At 40.1% G+C, this 10,847-nt stretch overlaps 1 protein-coding gene across 2 annotated transcripts; it reads left to right on the top strand.

The window, feature by feature from the left end:
* The first annotated feature begins 949 nt into the window (after positions 1-949).
* Positions 950-10,243, top strand: LOC120724900 (poly(A) polymerase alpha-like). 2 transcript variants are annotated; one of them, XM_040017403.1, is made up of 18 exons: positions 952-1,321; positions 1,576-1,737; positions 1,865-1,931; positions 2,038-2,119; positions 2,286-2,395; positions 2,479-2,532; positions 2,630-2,744; positions 2,870-2,959; positions 3,335-3,473; positions 3,582-3,654; positions 3,756-3,876; positions 4,088-4,172; positions 5,724-5,777; positions 5,946-6,065; positions 6,158-6,264; positions 6,343-6,572; positions 7,141-7,238; positions 10,185-10,243. In XM_040017403.1, exons 1-17 carry the CDS (start codon positions 1,314-1,316, stop codon positions 7,174-7,176), a joined length of 1,653 nt encoding a protein of 550 aa, XP_039873337.1. In that variant the 5' UTR covers positions 952-1,313; the 3' UTR covers positions 7,177-7,238; positions 10,185-10,243. The 2 variants fall into 2 exon arrangements, with proteins under 2 accessions (XP_039873338.1, XP_039873337.1); XM_040017404.1 differs by lacking the exons at positions 6,158-6,264; positions 7,141-7,238; positions 10,185-10,243 and having other exon boundaries at positions 950-1,321; positions 6,343-6,489.
* The last annotated feature ends 604 nt before the right edge of the window (positions 10,244-10,847 follow it).

Below are 10,847 nucleotides of genomic sequence, written 5' to 3'. Positions count from 1 at the left end.
TTAGCCTAACAAATTGCAGGCGAAACGTTTTAAAGTCATTCTGTGCATTTGGTCTGCTTATTACAGTGGCCATGCAAAAATATAATCAAAATATAAGTAGATTTATCTTTAAAATAAAACAGCAATTAAAGTTACCAACTTTGTTGTTCTTTTCCTTATGAAACAGCGCAATAAAGAAACGTAATCTTAGTGTAGGCTTACTTTATTTAAAGGTCTCACGCATTATTTGGCTGTAGCATTGCAGTGACATTATGCACCCAGAATATCTCAAACCTGAAAGGCCTGTTCTACAAAGCAGACCTGGGGTTAATGGTCACCACCTCCTTACCTCATATATGTGTGTGTGGGGGGGGAGAGAGCTACAAAAAGTCTGAATAGTGCTTATTAATACATGATGGGGTCTAATTAGGATTTTGTAGGTAAGGAGAAGAAATTTTAAATTTAATTTTGGATTTAACAGGGAGCAAATGGAGAGAAGTCAGTATAGGAGAAATATGTCTTTCTTGTCCCTGTCAGAGCTCTCGCTGTAGTGTTTTGTACTACCGGGAGGCTTTTGGGGCTTTATTAGAGCAACCTTATAATAATGAAGCACACTAACTAACAATTAATTCATTAATTCAGACTTATTGCATAAGTTATATGCATAGTTAAACACTTAATGGTATTCAAAACAACGAGCTTCGTTTGAAATAAAGTAATATTTTTATGTAATACCACAGGTAATAGACAAATATTTTGCTTATATTTAAATATCAAATTCAAATATTTTATATTGATCCTTTATTTGTTTATTTATTTATTTATTTTTTAACAAAAAAAATTGTTGCAGCCAGGGGTAATAAAATGGATTCTCTTAGGCTGTTTTTATTTATAACAGCCTTCTTTTCCACTCAGTAACGGTTCTGTTATTAGTTAGCTTAGCTAATAACTAATGTTACTCCATAAGCAGCAACCAACCCAGTGAGGTCACTTTCTGTACTGACACAAGAGGGCGCTAAACCTGTTCAAAAAACTTTAGGTTTGTACGCTTATTTCTTAAATCCAGCTTCACGGACAGAGTTAAATTATTACTGTTTATCTATTACAGTGTTTTTTGTGTAAATTACCCTTGATACTTGTCGTGTTTTATGTGCACTTTAATGCAGCTTTAAAAGCATACATACCTGGGGCTCACGTCACGTGTCACTGTTCTTCTGCGGCTCACCTTCATTGCTGAACATGGAATGTTCAAGGAGCGTGTTATTATTAGCGCTGTTTTGATTTGAGCAAGCAAGCAAGATATACCTGACTCAACTAAAGAAACAAGTGCAACAATGTTTCTGTAAGTACTTGCGTCCCCCTTTTTTTTTTGCTGCTTTTTCAGCAATTTAGCTAGCTAAAACACATATATCACTGCTATCCGGTCTTTGTTATGGTTACGGATTTGTTATGGGATTAAAAGGAATCATATTTAAAATTTCGAAACAAAATAGTTGGCGCAAGTACATTTTATGCATATTGTTAGTTTTTTCATAATGTTATTTATTTTTAAGGTTTCCCATTAGTACACTAGCTTTTTCCTTTTACTCCAAACAGGAGCCAAGCTCCCACATGGTCAGACATGCCAAGGACCTATGGGCTCACTGGTCCAATCAGCGAGGATCTACCTGAAGAGGAAAACTTGATCCAGACCAGAAAACTGTTAGACACTATGAAATCCTACAATGTATATGAAAACAACTTAGAATTGGAGCACAGGTATTATACATAGTTTTTCCAGCCCTGTTTAATGTTGCATCACCTTGAGAAAGAGTCAGTGCAAGCAGTTGACTGCATAGCACCCCTCACTTCGGAGAAATTTAAAAATGCTCTGTTTCACCTGCAGAGAAAGGGTTGTTAAAAGACTGGAGTCCCTCTTTAGGGATTGGCTCAAAGAAATGTGCATAGAAATGGTAAGAATTTATCTAGCATTTTTTTTTTAAAAAGAATCTCCAAATCTGAAAAACAAAGAGAGTTGCACAGGGTTTATTTTGATAGGTAATGTCATTTGATTTTTAGAATGTACCTAAAGTGGTTACAGAAAAAGTTGGAGGCAAGATCTTCCCATTTGGCTCGTATCATCTGGGAGTTCACTCAAAGGGTAATTACCCAGACATTATTTAATGTTGTTGTGCAATTAAACGTTGCATGTCTTTGTGATTATACGGCATCTTTCAGTGCTAACTTTCTGAAAGAACACGGTGAAAGGACAGTAGTTAGCTTTTTTCCTGGCTTTGCTTTTATCTGAAATAGTGCCATTTTGACAGGTGCTGATATTGATGCTCTGTGTGTTGGACCTGGATTCCTTGAGAGAAAAGCCTTCTTCACCTCCTTCTTTGCAAAGCTGAAAGCTCAGAAGGAGGTCAAAGACATACAGGTCAGTCACATCACTGAGTCATTGTACAAAAGTTGAATGACATTTTGCTATTTTGTGCAAGCTGACGGTATCATTGTCCTCAGGCCATCGAAGAGGCTTACGTCCCGGTCATCACACTGTCCTGGGAAGGGATACAGGTAATTTGTTTAGAGAGCAAATTTTTTAATAATGCAGGATGATTCAGTGTTTTTGTATCTGTCTTAATCATGTTTTTGTGTTTGTCTTACCTAAAAGATTGACTTAGTCGTCGCTCTGCTGCCTCAGAGGAGCGTTCCTGATAACCTTGACCTCCTCAATAACAGCATAGTGAAGAACGTCGTAGATGCACGCTGTGTCAGAAGTTTCAACGGTAAGTGTCAGATTAAAATTTGGTCATTAAATTGCTAATTAGCACCTGACAGATCTTCTTGGCCTCCCCCCTTAAAAATAAATAAATAAAAAAAACAAAATTCTACTTTTATTTCTTGTCTGTAGGCTACAGAGTTACAGAAGAGATTCTCAGGCTGGTACCCAATGTTCTCAACTTTAGGGTTGCTTTGAGAGCCATCAAACTATGGGCCAAACGTGAGTCGAACTTTCAACTTGCAAGATAATTACACATTTATATTCATATTGTTAAGCCATGTTGGCATTTCATTCAAGCACGCGCCTTACATTCTGAAATAAAAAATGTAGACCTTGAGTAGTTTACCTCCTGACACATCTGTTAGTATTTTGACGTAGTCTTCTGTCCACAGGCCGAAAAATAAGTCATGATTTATTGTTTAGTGGCACAGTGACTAGTACCTGTCCAAGTACCAATTTGAGTATTAGGAATTAGCAGGAGAATTAGGAAGCAGCAGCAATGCAAACTATAAAAGTCTTATCAAATACCTAAAGGGTGCTTCGAGATAATAATATAGATGCTGAAGTCTAATGTTCTCTGTTGTTTCCCTTCAGAGCGTAACATTTACTCCAACAAGCTGGGCTTCTTGGGCGGTGTATCGTGGGCCATAATGGTAGCCAGGATTTGTCAGGTGTACCCAAATGCTACCGCTTCTACCCTGGTGATAAAATTCTTCAAGATCTTCTCCATGTGGTGAGTTGTCTCACTTTTTCCCCATTTCATTGATGAAAAAAAAAAAGTGTCAACACCCAATGCAAACAAGGATCAGCTGCCGTGAAACTCTCATATGTTTTGTCTCAGGGTGTGGCCGATCCCAATCCGCTTGATAGAAGTAGAAAAATGCAACTACAACCTTCCTTTTTGGGATACCAAGGTATGCCCAGCTAAAAAAAAACCTGGTGGAGTCACCACCACCAGACGTTTAATAAATGAACATTTTCAAAAAGCACAAGTAAAATGCTTCTGCATTTCCAGGTCAATCGATGTGACCGCTATCACCTAATGCCCATCATCACCCCAGCGTACCCGCAGCAGAACACCTCAGTCAGTGTTTCTCGGTCCACGTTTGCCATCTTGAATGAGGAGATTCATCGAGGTTAGAGATTATAAGCGCCATAAATACAAGCGTAATTTAACAGTCTTTGAACCTTTCTGTTTGCTCCAATGTGAAGAAACTGTTCACTGAGTTGAGTTGGACTGTTCAGACTGTTTCACTCACAACATCGGGGATGTTCTTCTGTAAGCAAAGCGAGGGGGTTTAATTATACCTGGACTCTAACCACTTTTATTTCCTGCCTCATCCACAGGTCACGCCATCTGCCTGGAAATAGAGCAGAAAAAAGCAAAGTGGTCTGAACTCTTTGAACCAACTGACTTTTTCAAAAAGTACCAGTATGTATTAAGACATGTAAAGATGAAAATCGACATCGCCACACACAGAACACAACTGTCTTCCCCAATTTCCTTATATTTTACCACACATCGATGTTTTGCACTCGTGTTTTCTGATTGTTCATTTGTACTTTGACAAAGAAAAGAGCGTTGTATTTGATGATGTTTGACTTTTTAAATTGTAATATTAATAAATTAAATGAAATTAACAGCTAAGGGCAGCGCGGTGGCACGGTGGTTAGCACTGTTGCCGCACAGCAAGAAGGTCCTGAGTTCAATTCCACCATCAGGCCGGGGTCTTTCTGTGTGGAGTTTGCATGTTCTCCCCGTGTTTGCGTGGGATCCCTCCGGTACTCCGGCTTCCTCCCACCGTCCAAAGACATGCAGCTTGTGGGGATAGGTTAATTGAATAATCCAAATTGCCACTAGGTGTGAATGTGAGTGCGAATGGTTGTCTGTCCCTGTGTGTTGGCCCTGCGACAGACTGGCGACCTGTCCAGGGTGTACCCCGCCTTTCGCCCTATGACAGCTGGGATAGGCTCCAGCGCCCCCCGCGACCCTGAATGTTTTGTGCACACATTGTAATCTTACTCTATGTGCTGTGTAAATTTAAAGTGGGTGGTTAAGCCGGGCTGTCTTATGTTATTCTTTTTGGAAAATGTCTGGGATGCCGACTGTACGATGATTGTACAGAAAATGCACTGCTGTTATTCAATTTATATACAGGAAACCTGATTGGTTAAATGTAAAAAGTGGATCAGCTTTTGCCTGATACTGTGACGAATTTACTTTTGTACCTGACTTTACTGAACTGTGGTTGGACAAGTTTGGCTGTTTGCTGTCATGAATTGAAAAGCGTTCAGTGAAGTCTGTTTGAGTAATTTGTAGGAAGCGGATCGTCTGTCAGTTTTTGTGGGGATTTTAAATTATTTGTTTGCTTTCTAAACTCTTGGTATGCTGCTTCAGACATACATTTGCATAATGGTGGAGTGGTGGGTTTGTTGAACAGATTTTGCTGTTTTCTGTCCATGATTCAAATATAAACTGAAACCTGTTGGGGTATTTGTAGTAGTTTCTCATTTATTCATCGCTATATGAGCTGCTGGACGGTTTGAGTCATTTTTGAGCTCCTGATATTCTCTGATTCTTTAATGCTTTCTCTAAACTCTTGTGGAATCTGTAGCTTCTATCATTTCTGCTGCACTTACATCGTCCTGTCTGAATAAATTCACCGTGTGTTCTGATCTTCTGGGTTACTTAATAAAATGGCAAATAAAAGGTTAATGGTGTAATCATCAGCTGTTGCTTTAAAGTGTGGTTTTGCTTGTTTGTTGCAAGGCCTACACCGAGTGCAGTAAAGGGGAAATCATCAGTGCGTCAGTATTCTCTCTGTTATGTGTACAGCGTTGTTACCCACTGTCCTGTTACACTGCCTGACTTGCTTTAAATATTGATTAGACAGTCAATCAGCTTCAAAAACAGGAAGCATGATTAATGTACGATTCCAGCATGTGTGGAGCCTATCGCCATTGTTCTGTCTCATGTTTCAAGGCACTACGCTGTGTTGGAAGCATCTTATACTACAGAAGAGAAGCGTCTCGAATGGTGAGTACATAGCGCAAAGCAAAACTGGAACATCTCATGACTTTGGGTATGAATCCTTCTTATGTGTTCCAGCACTTCTCTTAAAGGCTGAAAACTGTTTAATATTTCATTCCCGACTGCTGTAGCGCTGTCCTCTTTCTGAAAACTCTGTGTTGTTCGCTCTGGCAGGGTTGGCCTCGTGGAGTCGAAAATCAGATTACTGGTGTCAGCTTTGGAGAGAAACGAACCGGTCTCCTTGGCCCATGTTCACCCACACGCCTTTCCTGGGCTCAGAACAGCGAATAAAAAGTAAACACAAGCGATGTTCTGGTTACGTTTAAACCGTGTTTACGAGTAGCGTTGTCTTTGCTAACTCGTGCCTGTTTTTCTGTCTGGTTTAGAGATGGACAGAGCACAATGTGGCTCATTGGACTTGTCTTAAATGTGAAATACTCTGAAAGATGCAAAAATAATCTAGAGCGCAGCTTCAAAACTTTCACTAATATCAGTAAGTTTTTCTTTTTTTTTTTTTAATTAGAAAAAAGTAATTCCTGAAATTATAAAATGTGTTTTTATTTTGTTGCAGTCAACAGCCTGGCCAGGAGCTCTAACATATATGATGAAGGGATGTCCTTATCAGTCGCATGCCTAAGGAGGGAAGACCTCATTTATGAGCCACAGCAGAAAGCTCTCCAAACCTCTGAAACTGAGCCGCCTCGTCCCGTCTCACCTGTCAGCGCTGACAAACAGGACACGACAAAGAGAAAACTACTCCATAGATCTGAGACACCATCCAAAAAATTCAAAGATGACAAGGTTTGCTCAATCATCCATCCAAATTGCTTGTCTTGGATGTTAGATTGGTTTTCTTTTTTTGTTTTGCTTTCTTAAGTGGTAAAAAAGTCAAAAAAAAATTTGGTTTTAAGGTGGATTAGACACTCAGCCATGTCACTTACTAGAATCTGTAGTAGTATTGTACATTACCTTAACCCAGGAGTGTCAAACTGACTTAAGCAAGTTGGCCTGACCGGTGAAACTACATGAAAAACATTTAAAGGTTTTGGTAAATCACTGCTTAGTAAGTTAGTATCCTGTAATTGAGACTATGAAGTTTTAATTAATTCAGAGAAAATATTCTTGTACTTTGGTGTGGCGTGGATGGCAAGGGGTGAGGATCTTTATCAATAGGAAAAGCTTTAAAGGTTATGAAAATACTGTTACAAAATACTGGGCCTCATTGGAGTCTTTGAAGGGCTGATACTGGCCCCCGGGCCCTATGTTTGACACCCCTACCTTAACATAAAGACATCAGACTGTTATCAGTTTTCTTAGACTGTCAGGAGATATTAATATGCTGTGAATAAGTCTGTTCCTTGTCTCTCAGAGTCTGCCCGTCGACCAGCCTCACAACGTCCCTTAAGGTGGCCACGTCGCTGGACCTTCTGCATTTGCAAAACCCGCCGTCAGCCTTACAGCCCCCAGGTACAGAAGAACACGAATGAACAGAAACCTCTCCCTAGTTTCCCCCAGTTCATGTCTTCCATGTGCCAAAAATCACATAACATAGCAGCTTTTGTGAGGTTCATGGAAGTCCTGTTGAAAGCTACACTTACAAGATGAATTTCATCTCTTTACCACAAGAGGGCAATGAAGCCTTTCTACTCAACTGCAGTGAAGCAATGTGTGCACAGATCAACTTTTCAGACGCCAGTCAGTGGCTGATAAAGAAAAAAAATGCTGCAGATTAGAGTTATGGGAGCAGCTTTGGATTCAGTTATCTCTGCGAATATTCTGCACTTTGAGGAAGGAAATTAAAGAATCCGAATGCTTGCATTTTTCACTTTAGTGTGTCGATTTGGAGACCAGATAATAGTAGTGAGGTGCTAATTAATACATTGGGGGTGGTGATCTATTATGTTGTGCATTTAAAAATAATTTATCGTTTCTTTTTTCTTTTTTCCTGGAAGCCCTGCTCCCAGAGGAAAGTGTTTTGTCTGTTGACCTCTTCCAGCTCTTTGCTAAGTGGTGCTTTTAAGTCATCTGCTGTCTTTGATTAACTGCAATTAATGACAGGGACAAACAAACATCACTTATTATTGGGCTGTAATATATTTGGATAAAGAGGCTAATAGAACTATGCTTAAGAATTTAGTATTGCCAGAAAAAGGAAAAAGTGGGAAAAAACAAAACAAAAAGAAGCTTTCAATCCCTCATAGGCTTTGGAGTTTCATACTTTCACTTGCATTGAATAGATTTCTCTCATTTCTACACCAAATGCGACATTTGCGGCGTTCAGCTGATGATATGAAACTGATTCCGAGTGATTGAGGGAGAACAGGGCTTAAAAAGTGAGGCTGACCACTTTGTGACCATTTGAGAGCACAAAGTATCCGTTGTGTGACAACTTGTAAAATTATCATGTGTGATTTTTTTTTTCTTTTAAAGCTAGCTCAAAAAGGTACTTTTGTTCTTTTTGACATTTAGTCATAATGGATGTTGGAACGTTAATGGTATGATTTGTAATCGCTCAAGTAAAAATTGAACGGGACTAAAAACGGGCCGAGATTTTGATTTTGCAAAAATACCACGAGCTGGCTCTTTTTCTCTTTACTGTCTTTTGTTGATATGCAATATGTATCGTTTTGGGGGAAGATTTGTGCCAGGCGAGACACTGAGATACTCATCCATAGGGAGCTGTCTCATAACATGGCCTAGTTAAAGGTTTTCTGTTGTTTGCATCCCAATCCGGTCAAAATTTCCCAAGATATGGCTTGTAAGAGTGTGTATGTTGTTGCTAAGGAACAGTTTTTTCTGCACTCTCAGTAGGTGGTCTCTTTATGAATATCATTACATATCCTTATTCAGGGGAGGCAAGGCATGTTTATTCTTTGCTCACCGCGTTTATCACTGTTTTCGTGTTAAAATTTGTGAGGGCTCTGTGTGGCCACTGTTTAGACCTTGATGTATTTCCTAATATCTACAATTGTGATCCAGACTAATCGCTGATGATCTGATATGTTTTTAAATAGGTGTCTGATCTGACTGAAGTTAAAAGCGAGCCTGTTTTTCCCTCACTTGCATTTGTCTGTAATTAATCAAGGACAACATTAGGACTCAATCCAGAGGTGTATCCACGGGAGGTCCAGTTTAAGGTCTGGGGCTCCCCTGTAGTTGTGGCCCTGCTTACCCCTGCCGTGTGCACTCTGTGTGGGGCTGAGGCTCAGGGCACGGCCCCCTGTCTTCCTGCTGGGCCTCCATCTGCTGTGGTGGTGGTTAGGTCCCCGGATTGATGGCAATACAATGATTTTATGACAAGTGTCGCAGTGAGTGACAGAGGGTCTCGTCCTAACCGGGCCTCCCGACGACCACGGCTCCCACATTTGTGGTCGGCTCTTTGCCAAGGCTAATGGGAGGAGTGATCCTCCTGCTGTGGAATGGGACTTGTAGTTTACAGCTGGCTGGTAATTCAGGACAAGGAGTAAATCTCTCCGGCTTCTGTCTCTTCTGGCACCAGCATGTTTTTTTTTCTCAAATAGTAATCTTTGGTAAAAATAAATAAATAAATAAATCAGCTATTCTTAGAAACTAGCCTTCAGTGCTAACTTCTGATTGGTACATGAGTGTAGTTGCTCTTCTGCCAGAAAGACTAGCCCACTCTTTTGAGAGACTTTTGTTAAGCCTTCTAAACTGGTCTCTGAAGTTCCCCAGTTGACCCAGCAGCACTCCTTTCACACACCTGTCAACACGCTGTTTCTTTCCACTTTGGTGGGTCCAAGTTAAAAAGAAATTGTTTCCTTCATCTCCCACTACTCTCCTCCTTGCCCAAAAAACAGGATGATAAAAGCTAAGAAAGAGTTTCACATCTGAGCAACAGCAACAACGCTACTGTACCTTCAAAGGGGAAGATGCCACATTGTGAGATGACAGGGTATTGATATGAAAGTGTTGTCTCCTTCCTGGGAGAGATCAGAGGAGGCCTGGTAGATGTGTACTGTTATGTTGCTCTGAGTGATCTGACCAGTGTGGTGGAAGAGAAGTGCCATTCACTGTGAAATGTGCCTGTGTCAGTTTTTCCCTGACAGGATCCAGGGTAATACTTCGGAATAGGCATCGGATTCTTTTTCTTTTTTGCTCTCTTTAAAAAAAAAAGAAATCTTGGCTTGAGTTTGTTGTTAATCACTTTTTGGGGCTATAAATTACTTTTAATTTCTGGAAACTGACATTTCTGGGGAAGATAACACAGTTGATACCAATAATGAAGATTTTTAATCTGTTACACACATTTTAGTCTTTACTTTGTGTACAAGACAAATCAAACTCCACGAGTTATTTGTTAAATCTTTATGATATCTGTTGTACTTGTGCAGGATTGTTCTGCAGGTGTTACAAGCTTGATCGCTAACTTAGTTCTGCCTGTTTCTCTTACAGGCAGACCACTTAATTGCGACCGGTTGGATCGCTTTCTGCTTGCAAAACAAATACATAAATAAATACATAAAAATAAAATACTCCATCTCCTTTATTTGCCTGATTTTTGTGTGTGTTAAGCCTATATTATACTATAGTGCTATACACACATGCATCGCTGCATGTAGAAGAAAAAAGCATGTAAGCACATAAATCAGCCCCACAAGCATGCAAGAGCTTCTGCTTTAGAAACTGAAGTGCTGCTTGTGCTAATTGACTGACTGACTTTTGACAGTTACGGGCCGGAAACCAAGGGAGGAACTGGCCTTTTGATGGTCACTCTAACAGCAACGGCACACACGCAACCTTCCTGACTGACAGCTCCGGTTAACCGAGTTATGCTGAGTTACAAAGTGGCAGAAAAATGACTTTATATTTGTGTTTGCTCAGTTAACTGAAGCTGTCAGTCAAGAGGTGGGGTTGTGTGCATATTATTTCTTTGAAAGTGATCACTGATAAGAGGGTCAATCCCTCCTTGTCACAGCCCACCCCCACCACCAGGAACTGTCAGATCCACTTTAGCAGCAGTTACCTGTAAAAGCATACAAATCCACAAACTCTCGAACACCTGGTTGCTGCTTAATTCCACACCTGCACCTATTGAATTTGTGCAAATATACTGGA

This window comes from Simochromis diagramma, unplaced genomic scaffold, assembly GCF_900408965.1.
Source record: "Simochromis diagramma unplaced genomic scaffold, fSimDia1.1 OVJJ01000802.1, whole genome shotgun sequence".
Classification (NCBI taxonomy): Eukaryota; Metazoa; Chordata; class Actinopteri; order Cichliformes; family Cichlidae; genus Simochromis; species Simochromis diagramma.
This window is presented reverse-complemented; position numbering and strand designations above follow the sequence as displayed.

Coding starts and splice junctions, on each gene's coding strand:
- LOC120724900 (XM_040017403.1), top strand. Junction 1,738..1,864: donor AACTTAGAATTGGAGCACAG/GTATTATACATA, acceptor TTTCACCTGCAG/AGAAAGGGTTGTTAAAAGAC. Junction 2,745..2,869: donor CTGTGTCAGAAGTTTCAACG/GTAAGTGTCAGA, acceptor TCTTGTCTGTAG/GCTACAGAGTTACAGAAGAG.